This window comes from Falco biarmicus, chromosome 4, assembly GCF_023638135.1.
Source record: "Falco biarmicus isolate bFalBia1 chromosome 4, bFalBia1.pri, whole genome shotgun sequence".
Taxonomy (NCBI): Eukaryota; Metazoa; Chordata; class Aves; order Falconiformes; family Falconidae; genus Falco; species Falco biarmicus.
Genome location: NC_079291.1, coordinates 61,553,721 through 61,574,624, shown reverse-complemented (window position 1 = coordinate 61,574,624; position 20,904 = coordinate 61,553,721). Strand labels below are relative to the sequence as shown.

The window sequence follows — 20,904 nt, the reverse complement described above, 5'->3', positions numbered from 1 at the left end:
CCTTACTCCTGTCATCTAAGTGTGAATGTGGAATTGGTCTGGAGCTTTTATGCAGACCTTATCACATGAATGGTATCTGACATAAGAATGGCTTTTCCCTGTAAAGAGAGTGAAATGAGTGGAAACCTTACTTCCCTAAGGGAAGGGAAACCAGCTCCGGCTGCCTTTCCTTCCTGACTCGGTTTTAATCATGTAGTTCAAGCGTTCAGGTTTTTTTTGGAGGGCATTCTCAGTAGCTCTTGGGGAAGTCCTCAGAGTGAGATGTGGTAACAGAAGGAATGCATGCTCAGCAGTAAGAGCTTCTCATTTTGTGATGGTGGTGGCTGGCCTGAGCTGGAGAGGGCAACAGCAGCTTCAAGAGAAGCAGTGATGGCAGGAGGTGGGTAAAGGTGGTTGCTCCTGGGGACCGCAAAAGTATCAAAATAGAGTTGAGAAATCCAATGATGAAATACTACTGAGGAGGAGGAGCTGGGCAAACTAAGTGAGAAGGTTCTTAATTTCTGTCCTCAATTTAGTGAGGCTGTAAGCCTGGCCACGAGTCTTGATTGAGGTCTAGCCAGCTGACGGTGGTGGGGACACTTAAGAGAGTATATATAGGGTGCATCCCAAGCAGGGCTGTATTTATGTTGTAGGACTGTTAATGACACCTTACTGGAGACTTGTGTAACCCTAAAATCAGGCAGAAGCTGCCTCTGCCTGTCCGTGGCTGGATTGCACATCAATTACGAAGTGTTCTTTCATCTATAGTTCAACAGGCTTTCAGAGAAGTGGTTTCTCTCCAGCTACTGTCGAGATGACTCAGAACTTCATTTTAATCAGCAGTCATCTATGTTTTCTGTTGTGTGGCTTCCTCTTTTGTCAATAGGCAATTACTCTAGATGTGTTGAAGATATTGACTCCTAAGTCCAGGGATTTTCACATTTGCCCTCCCATGTAAATTTAATGGAATTTACATCCTCATTTTGGCATTAATCATGGATAGTTTGACAAACTGTGTTATTTTGTAGCAGAATGTCAGCAAGAACTTCTAGATTGCTCAGCATCCTCAACCATTTCAGTGTAGTGTTCGCCTCTGACACTGACTGGCAGCTGAAGAAATGGGCCTAACTATTTTGAAAAGGTTCTCTGTAGATTTCTTTCTTTGGAGGTTATATTCTGTAAGTGGCAGGGTTGGGTTTTTTCCCATTTTGAGGCATGTGACATTTTCCTTCTTGAAAATATGCATATAAATTTTTCCCTTGGCTTCCTGGTCATTGAAGTCAGTCTTTTCACCTGTCATTGTGGGTATCTAGTGAAATACTAAAAGCAAAAAAAAATCCTTCGTGCCACTGCACACTTATGCATATGTCCTTATTTGCTGCACTGGCTTTTTCTTATAGTAAAGGTAAGGCGATTCTAAGTGTTGAAAGAAATCTGCGCTGCAGACTGGAGGGTGTTAGATGTTAGGCAATACATATTTACTTCAGCGTTTAAGCTAAAGTGATTTCAGCGCTGCCAACTCTGTATAACCAGGGATTGTGTTGGTAGGAGCCTTGTTGACCCAGAACCTTGCTGTCTTTTCTGTTTAGGAAGGAGTTGCATGCTGAAGATGAAACTGTAGTACAGTGATGCGTATTGTATGGGTATGCGTTAAGTGCTTGTAATACTCCCTTCTAATTGTGAATCGTTTTGCAGCAGCGCAGCAACATGCTGTTGCAAATTTGAAGGTCGTCAAAGAGTGTAGTATTCATGCATATGTACCCTGAATTCTGGCTAATTTCCTGAATTGGGTTGTGTAGGGAAATCCTGTGGCAAATGGATGCGTGCTGGTCTTTGTTAAGGTACCTCACTCTTGCCTGACAGCCATGGCAGGTGTGACTGAGCCTGGAGAGTGGAAAAGCAAATGCAAACTGCTGCTGGGCTGCCCTCCAGAAAACATGTTGCTGCAAGTTGTCTGAATGCGAGCCTGGGGGTGCGACTGTAGGTTGTGTCCGTGAACCTGCTGGTGATGTGGTGGCAGCACGTGCAGGAGCCTGGGACAGAACTGGGTGGTTTGGGCTCTGCATCATTTTTAAGACCAGCTCATGTTATAACTTGCATTTGTGCCTTATTCCTCTGTCCTAATGTCTTTTCTCATCCTGAGGAGAGGGAATGTGTAGAAGGGAGGTTTTCACTGGTTTTCCTACAAAGTGTATTTTCAGGTGCTGGATGCTGTTTGGAGATACTTGTAAAGACTTTTTTTTAACTGTAGCAGGATAGGATACCATGAAGAGAGCAAAGCAGGAATACAAGAGAGTATAAAAAGAATATGAAAAGTATGGTGTAGCTGTACTTCTTGCCTAAGCTTTTGGTTTGGGTCATTTGCAGTAATTCTTCTCTGAACTGCCTGCCACCTACGGAATCTGTTTCCACACATGCACGATTACACCATTGGTGTATGTGCCTCTTCATTTTATTAAGTTCTTCCTGCTAACGTATCAGAATGGTCAAGGAAAAAGGAGTCATGGCAGCATGAATAATCACATTGTAGTCCCTACATGCAGAAAACCAGCCCCCAACAAGGAGTATGTATTATTCATTAGCTCTGTCCCCATCTGGTTCTCCTGGTGAATGCGCGCTCTGTAGTACTCTGGTTTCATCCGTGCTTTGTCAGCAGTCAAACCGCTACACAAAGTATTGATGGAGCTTTGGGATTTGTGGAGAACTTCTGCTATGTGGAAGTCTCCTTGGCAACCTGCTTTTCAGAGAAATTATGGAGTATATCTTAAAATACCCATTAAATATTTGTAAACTAGTCACACAAATCCATGTGTCAAATTTCTTTAAAAGTAGTAGATGTAGAAATGCATTGTGATTTCTTAAATAAGTCAAATGACATACACTTACTTAATGAGGAGAGTGATGAATCATATAAATGCCCAATAGTAAGAAATACTTTCTGTAGCTTTTTGTGTCTTTTCATTTTGGGCTAGCTTATCCTTTACATGGCTTCATAATTAAATGAAGTAGCTTATTTTATGTTAATTGGACTAAATTACATGAGCTTTTTTACATAATACTCTTCTTAATAGTGCACATCCCTGCTGTTTGGCTGTCATGGTGTCCGAGTCCTACACTTTAAAGGTACAGAGTAGGGTCCTACCTGTAACCACAGAGCCTGTGCTGTTGCACACATGTTCTGCTTTGGGCTTGCCCTAGAAAAACCTCTTCAGTTTCCTGTTCTCCCTCATTGCAACATGCAGAAGACTGAGAGGAAAACCTACAGTTTCTTCTAGAATTGTGCTGAGGCTGAATGCTCTGCACAGTGCTCATTGAGTACCATGTTGTATTACTGTGCGATTCTTCAGGTGCAGATGAACAAGGTGAGTTCATCTGTTCCAGCCTGAAAACAGCCTGGACCCTTTACTAAAACATGCTGGAAATCAGGCAGCTGTGTATCAGTAGGATAGGAACTTGATTTGTAGAAACACATCTTAAATATATAGTTCTTAACGTTGCCTTTTTCCTCTGCTTCTGCCATAGTTGGAGCAGCAGAGACAGCAGTTGCTGACGGAGCGCCAGAATTTCCACATGGAGCAGCTGAAATATGCTGAATTGAGGGCTCGTCAGCAAATGGAGCAGCAGCACAGTCAGAACCCACAGCAGTCTCACCAGCACTCCAGTGGGCCTGGGATGAACCCCCTTGGGGCACCAGCACATCCAGGCTTACTGCCCCATCAGCAGCCCCCACCATACCCTATGATGCACCACCAGATGCCACCGCCTCACCCACCACAGCCAGGTAAGGGTTGCAAGGAGCAAATCCCCTTACGTTAATCACCGTTTGTGACAGAGTAAAATGGGAGGAAGAGGTACTGCTGGGTAGGATTGGAGGAGGTGTAACGGGTGGTCTGTGTTACGTAGTGTCTTACAATGGTGCTGCTTGTAATAAAACGCGGTTTGCTAGAAGGAAGAGCTCTGCTTGCACTGCAGCTTGGTTTTGTAGCTTTTGCCCCTGTACCAGATGTGTGGATGGACTTTGGGGAGGAGGTATGAATTACCCAAAAGGAGGGAGTGAAAGGGAGCACCAGACTCTTCTCAGTGAAAGGGCAAGAGGCAATGGGCACAAACTCAAATACATGAAATTCCACCCAGACACAGGAAAATACTTTTTTTCTTGTGAGGGTCGTCAAACCATGGAGCAGATTGCACAGCAAGGCTGTGGAGTCTCCATCCCTGGAGACAGTCAAGCTCTAAATTAAAAAGAAAAAAACAAAAACAAAACAAAGAAACCCAAGCTGCCCCTGAGTATCACTTTCAGATGGTTTTAGATTTTTTTTTTTTATTTCCTTGGACTTTTTTTTACGTGAAGTGATCTGAGCAGTGGTGCTCCTTCAAAAGCAATCGTTCCCTCAGATTTTCTAGTTCATGACACACCTAGCAGTGTAAAAAAATAACTTGGGGGAAGGGACTGGACCAAGAAGCAGAGGGAGGAAGCTCCTTAAGCAGTTTCCTTTTGGCAGGACACCTGATTCCAGTCCGTTCCTGCCTTCTACCCTTTGGTAGCGCTTGATGCCCGATGAGAGTGGCAGCACCATGTTGGTCAGGAGAGTCACCTGAAAGTCTCCAGTCCAGCCTGGGGCTCAGAGCAAGGCCAGTTGCATCAGATTGCAAGGGACTTGTCCTTGGAGGTTTGCATATCTCCAAGGGTGGAGATACTCCTAATACCAAAGGGTGGAGAAATTAGGTGATGATGTGACTGTGCCTTGCCTGAGGAGGAGGAACAGCATCCACTGGGCATAAAAAATATTCCTGCCATTTACTCAAAACAACTCTTTGTGCTTAATGGCAAAACTAACAGCCCTACTGTTAAGTAACTAAGTTGCTAACAAGTAGTTGCAGTCTCACCTTTAAGCTATTGTACTGTTAAAAGGGATCGGGACTACGAAATCCTGCATTTTTGCTGTGAAGCTGTTTATGGGAGTTAGAATTGGCAGCTTTCCTGTACTTGCTAATGTTGTTGAAATGATAATTCGAACTAGAATAGACCACCTAGGATGTAGTAACCTGATGGTAGGGCTAGAGCACAGCGAAGGAGAATAGCTTTTGCCAATTTTCAGCTGTTTGACCAAAATCTTACCTAAAAGATGACCCGATCGTTTATTAGCTGAAAATATCTTGGAAGATTATGCATAGGCTGCTGCTGAAGAAGCCAAGAGGTTTGGAGTGTTGTAATCAAAAAATAGGAGTTGGTAACGGGAAGCATGCAGGCGGTTGGGTGCTCATCTTGGGAAAGGACCTGTGTTAGGTGTATGGTTTGGGAAAGAATCAAGTGAATAATAGATGAGCAGGACTTGCAGATGAGCATGAAAATGTGAGTCATCTAATCCAACTTCGTGAATCTCCGCCATAATAAAACTTGATTCAATCAACAGATGTGGAGTAATGCTAATTGGACAGGAAAGTAAGAGTTCGTTGTCTAGGTGCTTAAGGTAACTATCTTTTTAAGGGACCAGAGTCAGTGAGTTCATGGCTTCATTGTGCACTTCTGGGGAAAAAAAATGCTGACATTGTTTTGGGAGCTGGTTTGCCTTTTGCTGAAATTGAATTGGGAGTGTGATAAAATATGGTCTATTTTTTTTTAGATTCAAATAATACCACAGCTAGATTTGTCTGTTGTATGCTGTATTGACAACTTAGGTCTATTCACTTAGCTGTAGAATGAAGAAAAATTCTGTGAAATGGAAAAATAGCAAATTGAAAACAGATTAAAGAAGGGAATTGTTGCATATCATTAGACTAGCTCTTACTTACAAGCTGCTTTTGAGACTGAAAATGTAACTAGATTAGATGCATTGTTGTATTCACTAGGGGACTAATAAAACTTGATTTCTAATATATTCACATCCTTGGTTCACATAATACCTTATTACTTCAGCCCCATCGTAATCATCCAGGCCCTCTATATCCCCAGTGATCCCTTTCATTGTGTATTGTGGGGAGTGTGGTATGTGTTAATTAGTACGTCTCTTTCAAATTTGATTAAAGTTAGTTGATAGGTTGATTTTTTTTTTCCACCGCCACCACCCCTCCTGTTAGAAAGCAGCAAGCTGATGGATGAGGCGCAGCATGCAGGCTCCAGCGGCAGGGAGGCACCTGGTGCTGTGCTGTGCCCTGCAGGTACGGGGCTGGGGCCGTGCCTTTCACCCAGCCTGGCAGTTTGCCAGTTTGGTATTTTTGTGAAGGTGAGAATTCAGAGGTCCTTGGAGAGTCTGAAGGCAAACCCCCTCAAACACGAAGATATTTTGAAATATGAAGAGAGTCTGTCTGCCACATCCCAATGGATCTTGCTTAGAAAGCAGAACAGCCTCTCTTCCTCAGGCATTTTGGTGGAAGTTGGTTAGGAATGCTTGGGAAGTCCGCAAGTGCCAGAGCCCTTCAGCTTCACAGTGGAGTTTGTGCAACTTCAGGGCAGGGGAGAAAATGGAAAAGCCCAGTTTCCTCGAGTGAGTTCAGCACTTAAACTCAGAGCCAGCCCTGGGGGGGTGTAAACAGTCACTTAGGGACCCTTCAGTCCGCACAGAGAGTCACTCACAAACTGGCTCTGTTTAGGTAGTTCTAAGATGTCTGGAGTTTGACTTTCCTTGACAAATCAGGACATCATCACAGAGGGAATCTCTGCTGGAAATACCCTCTGTTGCATGCAGCAGTCTCCAGAAATCTTCCTGACGTGCTGAAACTCTCAGCAGTTGCATTTTGTGTACGCTCACACACCATGTATTATATAAGTTTAAAAGATAATCCCTTATTGCATCACATTGGTCACGTTGAATCTGTGGTAAGTACTACAGAACTTCTATTGTATTCTATGTATTTCCTTGACTTTCACATTTTTAGGGCAATTGTGGTGTATTTATTGGACTTGTGAATCTTGGAGCTTTAATAGTCCAATACTTTCACGACAGACCTGTACAAACATTAGATGAGCAGCAGTTTTTCCTGCTCAGGTGCTAATTTGGGATCCTTTGAAACAAACCACAAACAAAACACAAATCTGTTAATTCCCTGACTGCGTGCCTGCCCATCAGTCTCCTGCACTCTTGGTGGAGATGCTGAACCTTGGATGAGGGAGGTAATGAAGTTCTTCCTGCTAGGGAAGGATGAGATACACTTGCAGAAAAAATCTGAAAGGTCTTTTTTTGCCCATCTTAGTCCTGTCGATGAATCTCTGGCTTCAGAGCTGTTGGCGTACAGCTTCCCAGTGCAGAGCCTGGCATGCGGCTGTAAGGAGGACTTCCCAGCTTCTCTCCCCTAACAACCTGCCAGTTCTGAGGAACCTCAGTGATGAATGCCACGGGGTTATTCTTCATTCGGGTATAAAGATGTTATTGGAGACTGAGACAGGTGCTGCCTGCTGGTCTGTCCAGCAGCTCTGCGGGAAGAACTGACCCGTTCAGGTGGTGTTAGAGACAGGTCCCCACACAGCTTGCGGTGACGGGCACCGGTGGGCAGGTGGGCAGCCTTCCAGAGGCTGCAGGGGGAAACACGTGACACCATTGCCTGTTCCGCTGTGTGGCTTTAACTCCAGGCTTTACCTTGGTCCTCACTGAGGTTTTCAAACATATTTCTGACCTTAATAGTGACTAAAAGTGTAACTGTTGGTTCAGTAGACCGTGAACAACATGCTAAGCTGGATGTCTTTAAAGTGATTGGCAAAAGCTGAAGAGATGGTAGGAAGCACAGTGATGAAAAGATCTGAAAAGACATTTATAAATGGAAGGGGAGGAAAAAATAAATCCTGCTTACAGCCTTTCTGGATTCAGAGGCAGAAGCAGTTAAGCCACATCTCTTAGCTAGAAGTTAACAGTGAAGCTTTTTTCCAGAAGAGCTTTGTTTAGCTTGGCTGTCGGTCTCTGGACACAGGTGGGGAACGTCTCCAGCAGTGAGCCACTTCTCACGGGCATGGCCGTGCCCGGTTCTGCTGGGCTGCAGAATTCCTTAGGACACACTGAAGAGCCAAAATCAGCCCAGAGGCCAGCACCCCCGGGCAGGTTCGGTGGGAGAGGAGCCAGGAGAGCCCCTCCAGAGAGGGGAGTGGTGGGCAGATTCCACAGAAAGCAAACATTTTCCAGTGGACAGCGTGCAACGCATAGCCAGGGAGGTGCGGTAGAAGCTTTTGCTGCTTCTCCCAGGGCTTTTCTTTCTGGGTCTGAGTTAGTGGTCATTTTGCCAGTCGTAGCAGGCGACGTGGATTGGTGGTTAAAGCTTTGAGCTTGAAGTAGGGCTCTGTTACCAGTTTGCCACAACGTGGGGTTTCACTTGATGCCTCCTGCAGTGCAAGCCTGCGCTCTGCGTCCGGCTGCCTTCAGGTGGTCCTCTGGGACCTGGGTGTGATGAGGCTCTGCTCAGCCCCCTTGACCAGAAGTGTGTTGACATTCTGAGACACCAGCACTGATTTCACACGAGTCCCGTTGCTAGGTCCTCTCACACATTTTTGCTTTCACTTTTTTTGACTGAGCTTATTTTATTCTCTCCTTTTCTCTGGAGGGAAGACTTTCAAAACAGAAAAATAAAACTGGGTTCCAGTTTCAGTGTGAAAAACTGTACCTTGTAATTACAACAGGGGGAAAAAAAAAAAATCCCAATTTCTTCATGTGTTACCAGCCTTGCTGCTGGTTGTATCATTGGAAGCACATTATTGATTTCTCTTTGGGCACTGTTCAGGTTATCTGTGAAATAAGTGCCTTGTGCTTCTGGTGTGTAATACAAGAAACTTTAAATTCTTGGAGGAAGAGTGATAGATAGGTATTAATAGCTGTCATTAACTTTTCCCTTCAGGGGGCATTTTCAACTAGTAAATAACTTCTGACCCAAAGCAGAAATGGAATGAGGAGGTAAGGACGCACCTTGCACTACAGCTGGTTGAGTAACTTCAATAACTCATTTTTCCCCAAATATACTTTGCATAATTTTCTGACAATGGTTGAAATAGTCAAAAGAATGGCTTTGTGAGTGATTTGGAGCTTGCATTTTTTCCAGTAAGTGTTGTGCATTTCATTATTTAAAACTTCTGGGTTTAAACTGAGCCTACCGGATGCGATTTACTTTCCTATTGGACTGTCTGCAGTTCCAGAATTTTTTTGGTACAGATAAGGATTTTGAGTTTGCTTCCTTTTTAGTAAATATTTCCTAAGAACTGTCAGTGCTTTCTTTTTATCCATCATACGTAATGAGCTTGCTGGCAGGAGACATGCAGGGAGCAGTGGGATGACAGGACAGCAGAGACACATGGGCGGTAAATGGGTTTGCAGTGTTCATCCACAGCGCTGTCATACGTGCATGGTTGTGGGGTTTGCAAGGTGTTACGGTGGTTGGTAATACAGAAACATTAAATCCGCGTTGGGTGCTTTGTGGTATATTCGTGACTGCATGAAAACCCAGCCAGGCAAGAGGCATTATGGGCTGGAATAATAAATAAGAGTCAGCCACAGGACAGCAGTTCCACTGAGAGTGCTGGATGATATTTTAGTGACTTGCACTGTGCTATTGTCTTAACATCTGCAGAGCTTCTCCGGTAGGTCTGAGCAGCTCCCAACTCCTGACAAAAATTTATTATTGAAGATACATTAATATTTGGAGGTTACCGGTGGTGCTGCCCTGCAGAACGGTTGTCCTTGCTGGTGTGAGACACTAAGCAGCTTCTTGACAAAGTTATCTTCCATTGTACATGTTTTGTTGTGTGAAAATGATGGTGAGCCCTCAGCTGGGCAGTGTTTGGGGGGCTATGGGAGAGAGCCCAGCGCGGTCGGAGGTGTCAGACTTCGGCATGCCGGTGCCTCGGCTGTCGTCACCCAGTGAGCCACACCGGAGGGGAGTGACAGAGCCACGGCGGGGTCTGTCAGCGAGGTGGAAATTCTGCCTCTCCCCCAAGATGCAATGCTAAATGAGTTATTGTGGTTAATTATTCACAGTTCTTGGCTGAGGGACTGTCTGCTGCAGCGCGTGTTGGGGGAGGACGTGCCGAAGGGAGGGCTGTGGCTGGGAGGGGGGCTAGCAGTGCAGATTTCCAGGTCTTCCAAAAACCGTTCCCAGTGGGAAGGAGCACACCTTGCAGTGCTGCGGAGCTGCTCTGCAATGAAGCTAGCAGGCATTCCCTGGAACTCCGCTTGTTCCCCTATCAGGATGGTGAAACAATGAATGCAGTAGTAGAAGAGTGAGATTTCAGCAAGGCACATCCCCTGCAGATGCCAGAGGAACGTCGGCACGCAGCCTGCTTTGCTCCTGTCTGAAATCCTGGCCGAAGGAGAGGCTCCCGTCACGTAGCACCGGCTGCGTTTGCAGCTCCTCTCTGAACGGTGAATAGGGAGAGGTGTGCAGGAGGGTTGGAATCGGCTCCAAGCTCTGTGCATCATGCCCCGTCAGCTGCTACAGTGAAACAAAAATACTAAAACTGTTTTACCACTCCAGTGCCCCTCAAGCAGCAGATTTAATAGAGGTAGAGGCTTATTTAATAGAAATAAATACCTTGAAGATCCTTTAAAAAACATTCCTGAGCCTTTTCCCTGTAATGTGAATCTGCAATTGGCAGTTTTGCTAATAGTGGGATGCTTCAGAGCGCACATGAGGAAATGTCTACATCTCTAATGTGTAAAGGATTTTTTTAGTCTGCTAAATCTCATTTTATTGAACCTTTTGGCTTTATCTCTTCCTGCGTCTGTTGTTTTTTAAGCTCTCCCCCTTATGTAGGTCACTCTTCCACATTTTATGCTTGAGCCGCTGTCTTGAAGCGGTATCTCTTGTAAAATGAGAAAAAAACCCGCACAGTCCCTATAGAAATAAGACTTGCTTTTTGCCATAGTGGTGGTAGTCATTTCCCCTTGCTTAATCCCAGTTTGGGTAGTGCTCGATTACTGCTCTGCTTCAGCATTTTGGAGTTCTGGTATATAGAGAGGTGATAGGATTGTTCCTCTGCAAGTACTCGAAGCTAGCTTTAAGGTAAAATAGTTGCATACCGGGCCAGGAAGGCAAAAAATGGGCAGGCAGCCCTGCACACAAACACAGAGGAGCTTCTTGGCTTACGGGTGTCTTCAGAAAAACTGCAGTGCCGCCTCTTTTTCAATCTCCAAGATTTAAGAGAGAAAAAAAAAGCTCTGCAGCCAGCCCACTCCGTGTGGGAGGGTGCTTCCCAGCGAGCGCTCTTATGAGGTCCAGAGTCATGACATGCTTTGAATTTATCATAAAACAAATTTTTTTGAAGTTCATCTAATTTCTGTTTCGTGGTGGTTTTAGCTTGACTGTGGTTGACTGGAATATAAAACACAGTCCTTGAATCTTTGCGTCTCTGCAGGTGTGACAGAATGCTTGCCCAGTGCCAGATCTTAGGACCTCATGTGAAGCCACCCAGGCTGTAGTAAGTCTGACCCAGCTTTAGGTATTTCAGAAGAGTTTTTTTTTTAATATTAATCACTTCATTAGTGCAGCAAGACTCTTGTAGGCATGTGGTGTTGGAAGGAGGACGGCCAAATTATACTTGGAGAGGTTGAGGCTCCTGTCAAGTGGCAGCTCCCAGCCTGGGAATTTCTCCGTTCTCAGCTTTTCTGGTATTCTGAAACACAGCTGTGGTGTTCCAGTTTTTACACTTTTTATTCCCCAATCAACCTTAATTTTGCCAGTAAATAACATCCCTCATAGCTGTGAATATCATCTTTGGCTACAAAGCCCTCTGCATCTTTGGGACGTATTTTATCCCCAGTTTCTGGTTCTGGCAAGATTCAGCCCCCGCTGCCCTTCTGCCCCCAGCACTTTGGGTTGCCCTGTACCTGCTTCTGCTGGTCTGCCTTTGCCTCTGCGTGCCGGTAGCTGCAACTGGTCCTTTTGGGGGGGGCTGGAAATGGAGGAGTTCATTAAAATGAAAGATCTGCTCAAGCCAGGGTTCTTCAGAGCATCGTAATGTTTTCTTGACTTACCAAGTGGCCACTGTTCTTGTGCGGTGCCCTTTCAGAGTACAACACTGGAGTCAAAGCGTGGGACGAGGATGAGGATAGGGCAGAGGAGGAAGCAGTGCTCATCTTGCTTGTGTGAGCTAGTCTAGATCCAGACACAGTTTCCAGCATTAAAGCCAGGTATGCCAGCTCCATTGCTCTGTTCTCTGGCAAACCTGCCTTTTTGCAAGTAGGTTCTGAGTGTGTGCGCTGGGTCAGCCCAGTGGCTCACATCCTGGCTCTGGTCTGACAGCAAATGCTTCATGAAGACCATAAGAAACGGGGTGAAGCAGATCGAGCCTTCCCCAGCCACACACCTCAGGCGTGTCGACACTCAGTGCCTGGGGGGGGGCTGCTTTGAACTGGTGTGTCCGTAGGCACCGACCTGCCCTCTGCAAGTTGATGTTAGCCAGTTCCACGGTGGAACTACTGGCAGCGTAGGCATTGCGGTGGCCACCTTTAATCCTGGATTCAAATAGATACTAGATACAGGCTTCCTACTTGCTTTTCCCATACTTCCTATGTAATAGGCTGTCTGCTTCTTTCCACCATACAGACCTTCTCCCAGGTACCTTGACGGGCAGTAGTTGTATGCCGAAGTCTCTAGGCTGAGTCCATTTCTCCATTAAATATTATTTTGAGTCCACTGGAGGGCTTTAAACTGACCAGGATTATGCAGCCTGTCAGCATGGTGAGGCAGATGCTCGAATTCCCTCGTTGCCTATGAAGCGAGACCAGCCTGCAGTGGTTCTCTGCTCTGGGCTCACAGGAATAGGCTTATATTTGCAAAAGCAGCTGCTGAAGATAGAAGCTACTCTTGGAGGACTACTTGCACAGGTAAATGGAGCAGAAGAATAGAAAATTTTCCTGGAAAGTAACTACTTTGAGTTGAAGTCGTCGGGACATTTCACAGGTGAAGAGAACAGGGCATCAGCACTGAAGTGGCCAGATCAGCCCCCTTCTGTAGGAATTGAGATTACTACTGATATGGGATTTTTTTTTTTTCTTCACACATTTTGTTTTTAATATTTCACCCAGAACTTCCAGCAACTGAAATCCAGGCTGCTGTTTCATATGCTGTGACTGTAGTGCTGCCGGTCATCACATAGCATCGGGTGTGTCAGAAGTTCCCACATCTGCCTCATGCACGTTGGGGAAAATCCTGACTTCTGGAGCTTGACCAGCTGCCCTTTGCGGCCGCGTATCCAGACAGGCTGTGCTCCAGAGCTCATCTGTTTGGGCTGGGCTTGTATGTGCCCCCAGCTGGGTCCTTGCACGTAGGCAGCCTTGCAGCATGAGGGGAGCTGTTTGCTTGTCTGTCTGCCGCGCGTGTGTTTGAAGCTGCAGGGTGAAGTTTCCCAGAAGCTCAGCACTAGCGCAGAACCGACTGCAAAGGGTCTGCAGGCGGGCAGCGGCTGGGCTGTTCGCAAACCCAGCGGCGTTTGTCTGTCAGCGGCGCTGGTCCTGTAGCTCTTAACCCACTTCTAATACTAATAGATTACTGTGTCTTTAAGTCTCAGCCAGTGCCTGGCTGTTGCTTTCAGTGACAGTGTGTTCATGTTGCCTGCCATGCCCTTTCTGCCCAGTCCTCATCTCGGAGTGAGCTGGACCAAAACAGATGCGCAGATGCTGGCAGCAGTAAATTCATGCCGTGTCTGCTTAAATCTTCGGTTATCTGCGTATTATCTGTGGATGTGCTGGAGGGACGGGCTGACAGAAGCCAAGTGAAATTCAGCCAGGACAGATGCTGAGTCCCGCAGCTGGGAGGACTAACCCCGAGCAGCATCCCCGGGGGTCCTGGTGGGCGGCGGGCTGAGCATGAGCTGGCAGGGACCAGCAGCATCCCCGGAGGGCAGGCAGCAGACCGGGGGGATGATTATCCTCCCACTGCTCGGCAGCTGGTAGAGCACATCTGGAGGATTGGGCCCCCCAGTATAAGAAAGGCATGGATTAAACTGGAGTGAGTTCAGCAGAGGTCCACCAAAGATGGTCCAAGGGCACTTTCCCCTCGGAGGGGCTGGGGGGACTGGGCTGGTTCAGCCTTGGGAGGGGAGGGCTTTGGAGGGACCTACCCTTAAGGTAGCCCTTCTACTACCTGTGAGGAGGGTTTGTCAAGGAGACAGACAGGCCTTTAGGGGTTTGTGGTGGGAGTAAGAGACACAAGCTGGAACACTGTTCACTATCCAGTTTCAACTGGATATAAGGAGATTAAGCACTGGAACACATACAGAGAGGTGGTTTGGGCTCCATTCCTGGTGCTTTTAGGTATCAGTTGGGTCCTGACAAAGCCCTGAGCAACCTGGTCTGACCTCAGAGCTGACCCTGCTATGAGAGGAGGTTGGACCAGAGACCTCCCGAGGTCCTTTCCAACCCAGGTTCTTCTGTGACGGCGATAACGCTTCTGTCCTCGTACAGCCTGCTGCTGCTGAGGGCGAGGGGAATGGGCCACGGTGAGGAATGTCCCACACAACTTGTCTGCAAAAGGGAAACCAGCCACTGGAGCTCCTGTGTATGGGGCTTGGTCACCTTGAGTTACCCACAAAGGCAGGCCATGTCATTTTAGGAACTGTCCCACCTTTTCTTCTTTAGGCTGTTGGCTGGAGGCATGAGGATTCCAAGGGGCTTCTTCAAAACCACCAATTCACCATCACCAAAGCAGAAAATATTTTGCTAATAGTGGGGACAAAGGAGGGGATTACAGGCTCCAATGTACACAGCTTTTCTGCTTGGCTGCTGCTGCTGCTCTTTAATGTATAGTGATGGAAATGCCGTGATGTGCACTGCAGGCCACTGATCAGCAATGGAGTGTGGCCAGGCATAAATTTTCAGAGCTCTTCTGTAAACGTTTGAGAAATCTGATGGTTTCGGTAGAGCTTCCTACCTGATGCTTTGGTGGTGCTGGCCTTGCTGCTGTGGCCAGGCAGCCCGGCCAGCACACGGGGCTCTGCCTTCTCACAGTTTGGTGCTTCGGAGTCCCTGTGAATTTAAGGTGGATCAGCACCTCTGCCACAGATCTCCAGGACCATATGAAGCCACTGTGCTGTGGTGGGTTAGATTCTTTTGCACTGGGACTTCTCGTGGCTCCAGTTTTGAAGCAAGTACTTGTTTACGCTGTCATCCTGCCCTGCCCTTTGGCAAGGATAGCCTGTCTTTCTCAAAGAGCAGGTTATCGGTTTAAAGTGCCATGGAGCTGCAGGCAGGGACCATCTGCCAAGTGCTTTCTGTATCAGAGATGTGCATCTTCTGGAGGGCTGTGGCTGGGCAGGGCAGACCTGCTGGGTTAGCAAAGGCACCAGCCACCAGGGAAGGGGAGCGAGTTCATCTCTGTTGCATTTTTGCTTTTTGGGCTGTTGTTGGGTAGGTATTCCTGCACGCTTGGAGCGCTCTTCAGTGGCTAGGGAGCTGTCTTCAGGGCAAGGATGGAGAAGGATTTGGAATGGCTGGTGGACTTCACCTCTGTGAGAAGGTGGGACGTGGCCCTCAGGCAGAGGTGTCTGTGCAGGCACTAAAGTAGTGACGGTTTCCCAAAGAGCAGGGTTTGCTTTTCATCACCAGGGTTATTTTAAAATGCAGATTATTACTAGTCTAGGTCATAAATTCCCAAGCATTCAGGCGTAGAGCAGCCCAGTGTTTCCTCTTCGGCCAAGCTCTGTCTTAGGCTGCTTTGTCTCCTGGCGGCTGGGGCTGTGCAGAGTTGCTGGTGGAGCCACACGGTCCTCCCTCCAGCTGGAGGATGCTCGCCAGGATCTGCAACCCACCTGTTTCAGGCAAGAGCTTGTGAGCTGGTGCAATTTCCTGACATCCTAGAAAATGGAAGTAACAGATAGCAATAAAATACTAATCAAAGCTCTTGTTTGGAAGCTGAACATAAGTAAGAGTTAATAGTGTTTATGCTAAAGTGTTGCCTTGGTCCCAAATCCAGCGCTCCCACTTCCTTGGCTTTTAACAGCTGGTGTGGCTGTGATGCTTTTCATGTACGTTGAGCCTTTTTTTTTTTTTTTTTTTCTTTTGTTCAAGGGTTCTGTCGTTGCACTTTATTTCACATAATTGCCTGAGGTTTGGGGTGGAATGAGCTCTTCTGAAGGCAGCCTTTACAATCTGTGGCTAATAGCTGCTTTTCTAACTGAAATAGTGTAACTTTATGTAAGTGTGTAAAAGTAAATGTAATTGGATTATGTAAAATAATGTCTTCAGATGAGGTTTTAAAGCATCAATCAGCAAGTTGTAGGTGTCCAAAGCTGGGTGATTCTGACAGTTCCTTTATGCAGCTGGAACATAACGGTCTCCTACAGAGCTGCTCTGTCAGGAAGGCTCGTTGGAACCCTCCCTCACATCAGAACACAGGGTTTAAGAGTAGAAACTTCTGTACATCGAATTCTTAACTGTATGATTCCAGTTCTCCCATTAATTTAATCCGTCAGGCTTTGCGGCTGCTCTTTTTCATCAAGTGCCCTTATTTTGATGCCTTGTTGCTGTAGTGCAGTTTGTGTCCCCTGCCTTCACTCCTGTTGCTGTTGAATGCCCTTTTCGTAGGGGTTCCCCTGAAACGCTGGGGTTTGGCTGTGAGTGCTCCCCTCTGCTCGCTGCTCCCCTCCGCTCACTGCTCGTGCCGACGTTCGTGAGAGCTCAGCGCCCTGTGGCCCTTCTGAGGGAGGGGGTTGGCTTGGGGGGATGAAACGGCATTTCCTTTGGGGTTCGGGGCAAGTACAGAGCCAGCTCTCATGCACAAGGCTTGTTTTCTTTTTTTTCCTTCCCCTTGCTGCTCAGGGAACAACTGGGCTCTGGTTTGCTCTTCAGATCACCTCTGTGTTTCACATGTCTCACGGTCCTGTCTCCTGGCTGCTCTTGCAGGTCAGATGCCGGGGCCTGGTTCAATGATGCCTGGACAGCCCATGCCGGGCCGGATGATGCCGAGTGTGTCAGCCAACATCCACCCAGCCGGCGCCGGGCCCCCCCCACCTGGCATGTCACCGATGTCGGGAAATCTAATTGGACCTCGCGTTCCTCTAGCAGCTCCAAATGGCATGTGTAAGTGGATCTCCTGCAGGAAACCTTTCTGAGTATACCTGGTGTGGCTTTTCTGTCATTCACCTTGTTGCTGGAAAAGTTTTTACAGTTGAAACCTCTTTTATCTGCTGCAGGAATAATAGGATCTGTGCACGGTGGCTGTCAAAGGCTGGTGCCAGAGGTGTGCTTGAAGCTTTAAGTGCTTGTCTCCCCTCTAGGCATCCAAACATACTCATTGTCCTTTATTTTATTCATAACATCTCTTACTTTCTCTCTAATGACACTGAGGCTCTGTGGTCATCATCAAAAACCTCTCCTGACTTAGTCTGGAAGAATGAATGCACAGTAGAGGCTCAGGAATTAACTATATCTAAATCATGAAATAGTGGAGGTCAGAATGTAGTTCAGTTCAACACTACTGTACAGAAAACTTAGCGCTGTGAAATTAGGGAGAGGAAGTTCTAATTAGGAAGAAGCAAAAGGTATATTGGGAACATTCCTTAGATGGCATAAATATGTACACCTCCTAAAATGAAGTTGATTTATGCCAGCCAAAAAAAAAGCAGCTGAAGTCAGTAGCCACTGTGTGGGTGATACTTGAATGAGCGTGACAGTGTGGCCGAGCCCAGAAAGCAGAGGAGGAGCTGGCGTGGCTGGTGTGGGCTGCTCTGCCGAAAATCTGCCTCGAAAAAACTGTCTGTTATTTGCAGCCTGAGACAAGCTGCTGGTCTGCTTCAGCACAGCAGCTGTAACCCCAGAAACGTTGTGCAGCGTAACTGTGACCAGACAGGCAGGAATTGTAATTGCTTGTAGTACCTCTCCCAAAAAAGAATTTGGAAAAGCTATCCCATTTTGGCTTCAGCTGAAGCGAGTGGCTGAGGAGCACTGACTCACTGGTGTGAACCAGCACAAGCACGAAATACTCCATTCCAATGCTATTCTTGTTCACACGTTTGCTCCTTATTCTTTTGGTGTTCTAGCTTTACTAAGCTTTCCTTCTCTTTTCCTGAGTCTCTGCCTCTGGGAATATCTTATGTCAGGTTGTATTCCTGCTTGCTGTCTTCCCTTATCTTAATTTCTTTTCTTTTCTCCCCTACTAAACAAGTCAGTCATGTTCCATTAGCATCTCCTCTCTGTGCACGAAAGCCCGCCTTTTGTATCCTTCGTTTCTTTCCTCCTACTACTTGCTGCATCTGTAGATTCCTCTGCTTTAACCTACATACGCTGTTCAGAGCTTAAGTGCAGGCTCTGTTTATGTGAAATCTATTGTTCCATCTATTTTGAACTGAAAAGAGCCATAATCTAAAGGCTCAAGCACAGAGCTGGGAGATGAGAAATGCTAATTCCAGCTCAGAAAGTTGCTTCACGTGAACTTTGCCAGCCACTGAGCTGCATGCCTGTCATCTTTTCTGTTAAAAAAATGAGAATTTTCTTCTTCTTTCAGAGTCCACACAGCACCCAGCTGTGGAAAAGCACAATAAAACACGCAGTGGAGCTTCGTGTGAAGCTTAAGGGACGGGGGAGCCGCGCTCGTGGCCATCTCTGGGGCCAGTCCCTGCTGCTCTCTCCTTGCCCAGCCACGTCTCCCGTGGCACACAGACATCTGGGAGCTGGCACCTGGTTCCTTTTCTGTGTTCAGCCCCTGCCAGTGTCCTGCTCACTGTTTCTCTGCTGGTTTTTTTTGCAGATCCCCCTCCTGCACAGCCACCTCCGCCCCCGGAAGGGGTGACCCCACCTCCGGCAGGAGCCCCGCCGGCCTCAGCCACTCCCTAAGCAGTCAAGGAAGAAGGAACTTCTACAGCAACGTAGTGGTGACCAAAAATGAATTCCTCAGTTACCTTCTGTTCCCTTGGGAGGTTTTCGCCTCCCGTTGGCCTGCCCCAGTCATGTATGTGCGCATATACATACACGTATACAAGCACATATACACAGCATCTTTTTTCCTTCCTCTCCCCACCGCTCGTAACCTGGCAGTACTTGGCACTCCTTTGGGAAAGCTTTAGATCAAAGATGCCAGTAGTGCCTCCATGTTGCTGGTGGGAAGTCCTTTACGCCTTGGTCTGCTTGCCTCCCAGAGCGTGCTCGGGTCTGGTTTCTTTCGTCTTGGTGTTTTGAGCTTTGGGTTCTCCTGAGGAGGGTAAAAAATAAAAATAAAAAAAAATCCACACGCTTCTAAGGTGGAGGCATTCACTGAGCTTTAGGATGTAGCGCATGCCCACTCTGCCTGTGATTTAATGTTTTGGGTTCTCCGGGTAGAGCAAAGCATCAAGATGGGATGTCAAACCAGTGTTTGAGCAGAGAAGGAAACCAAGGGTGCGCTGTAGCACAGAAGGTGCAGGGTTGCCAGCCGTGTTCATTACCGATTATCTGATCATTAAGGACAGTAGCCAAGTCCTGGGGCTGCCTCGCTAACTTATTAAAGAAAATGTTGATCCAGTGCGAATGAAGCCAGGAGTGAATCAATTGGAATAAAACCACTCAATGGTAGGAGTTTTCTTGCTCCGGTTTTTACCTTTCTTTTGCCTTTGAAGGTGGTAGTTGAACCTTCCCCGAGTAGTTTGGTACAGTAGCCAACTGAGGAATAAAACCATGATTTTTAGTCCCTCTTTTTGGAGCATATACTTTTTACTTTTTAAAATGAACAAAACAAAAAAAAGTAGATAGCGAAGAAGTGCTAGCATACGGGGTTGGGTTGGGATGGCTGAGATGCGAATGCCAGAACTACCTCCTGCAGACAGCCGAGGTGGGGTTGGCGGCCGCGGTACATGTCCCCGGGACAGCGCACCCATCGCCGCTGCTCGTGGAGCTGCCTTGGCCGGGGGCGGGCACGGCTGCAGTGGGCACATCGGGAGTGCTCGCTGAGCAGGACCAGCAGCGCAGTGCTGCCGGCACACACCTCCAGGCTGCCAGGACTGCTGTTTGCTCATCGGTACTGACTGCAGAAAGTCCTCTGCTGTCTGTGGTTCGGGTTCTCTGCTCTCTTCCTGGCGTTAAGAGGCTCTGACAGGTTTCCATGCCAGAGCTCTGTAGGCTGCTTGTTTATTTAGAGGGTGGCCTTCAGCAACCGAGTGCAAGGGGTGGGCTAAGGCTTGACTGGGCAGAGGTCTCCCAAATAACCTGAAACTACAGAACCACTTAAACGGTTTTTTTTAAAAAAAAAAAAAAAAAAAAAATTGCTTTGAAGAGCACTCAGGTGATTGCCTCATCAATGTTAATGGTTGAACTTCCCCGGTCCTGAGCGCACATGAGCATGGTGCAGTGACCATTTCTGGGCTGTCCGCACACCCGCTGCGCGCTCAGCCCGTTGCCACAGCCTGGTTACTTCCAGGGCTTAGGAGCGATGCTTCCCACCGCCAAGCTCTCAGAACCCACAGTGCCTAGCAGAGAGCGGTCAGGGCCTGCCTGCCTTCCACCTCCCACAGCGGAATTTCATCCCCAATGTTACCTTTCCCTCCAGGTCTTTGGGGTGAGCATGGGATTTTCTGGTTCAGACCGTAGTCCAGTTTAGAATAACCTCAGGTTGTTTTTAGCGTGATCAACTTCAAATATAAAGGATCCAGATGGAGACTATTTTTTACTGTACTAGTGATGATCCTACAGAGTACCTGAATTCTTGACACTGTTGTGTTTCTGTATAAATAATACATGTGCTGACTTTTTCATCTGATCCTATGTATAGGGCCGGTTTTATTCCTGCAACACAGCCACCCAATTTTGTGAAATAAAAAAAAAAAAAGTGGTTTTTGTACAAAGCTTGTGCCGGTTTGTCTGGAGTCTCCTTTTCCCCTCCCTGTGTAGTGTGGGTGGGAGTTCTGAATACGATCCAGGTCTGTTTTGGGGCTGCGTCTTGACTGCGATGGGGCAGGTGTGGAGCTGGGGCTGGTTACCGGCCGGCTGGGGACACCAGAGCGACGCAGGTGGGCGAAGGCCCTTCACAGTGCACTCAGCGATCTGCCGC

At 47.2% G+C, this 20,904-nt stretch overlaps 1 protein-coding gene across 1 annotated transcript in view; it reads left to right on the top strand.

Annotated features, from left to right (window-relative positions):
- Positions 1-20,703, top strand: part of SMARCC1 (SWI/SNF related, matrix associated, actin dependent regulator of chromatin subfamily c member 1) — a 90,673-nt gene extending 69,970 nt beyond the window's left edge. Inside the window, exons 26-28 of the mRNA XM_056333991.1 lie at positions 3,502-3,760; positions 16,791-16,967; positions 18,634-20,703. Coding sequence (XP_056189966.1) covers positions 3,502-3,760; positions 16,791-16,967; positions 18,634-18,719 — 522 coding nt within the window. The 3' untranslated portion in view covers positions 18,720-20,703. The remainder of the gene's footprint in view (positions 1-3,501; positions 3,761-16,790; positions 16,968-18,633) is intronic.
- The last annotated feature ends 201 nt before the right edge of the window (positions 20,704-20,904 follow it).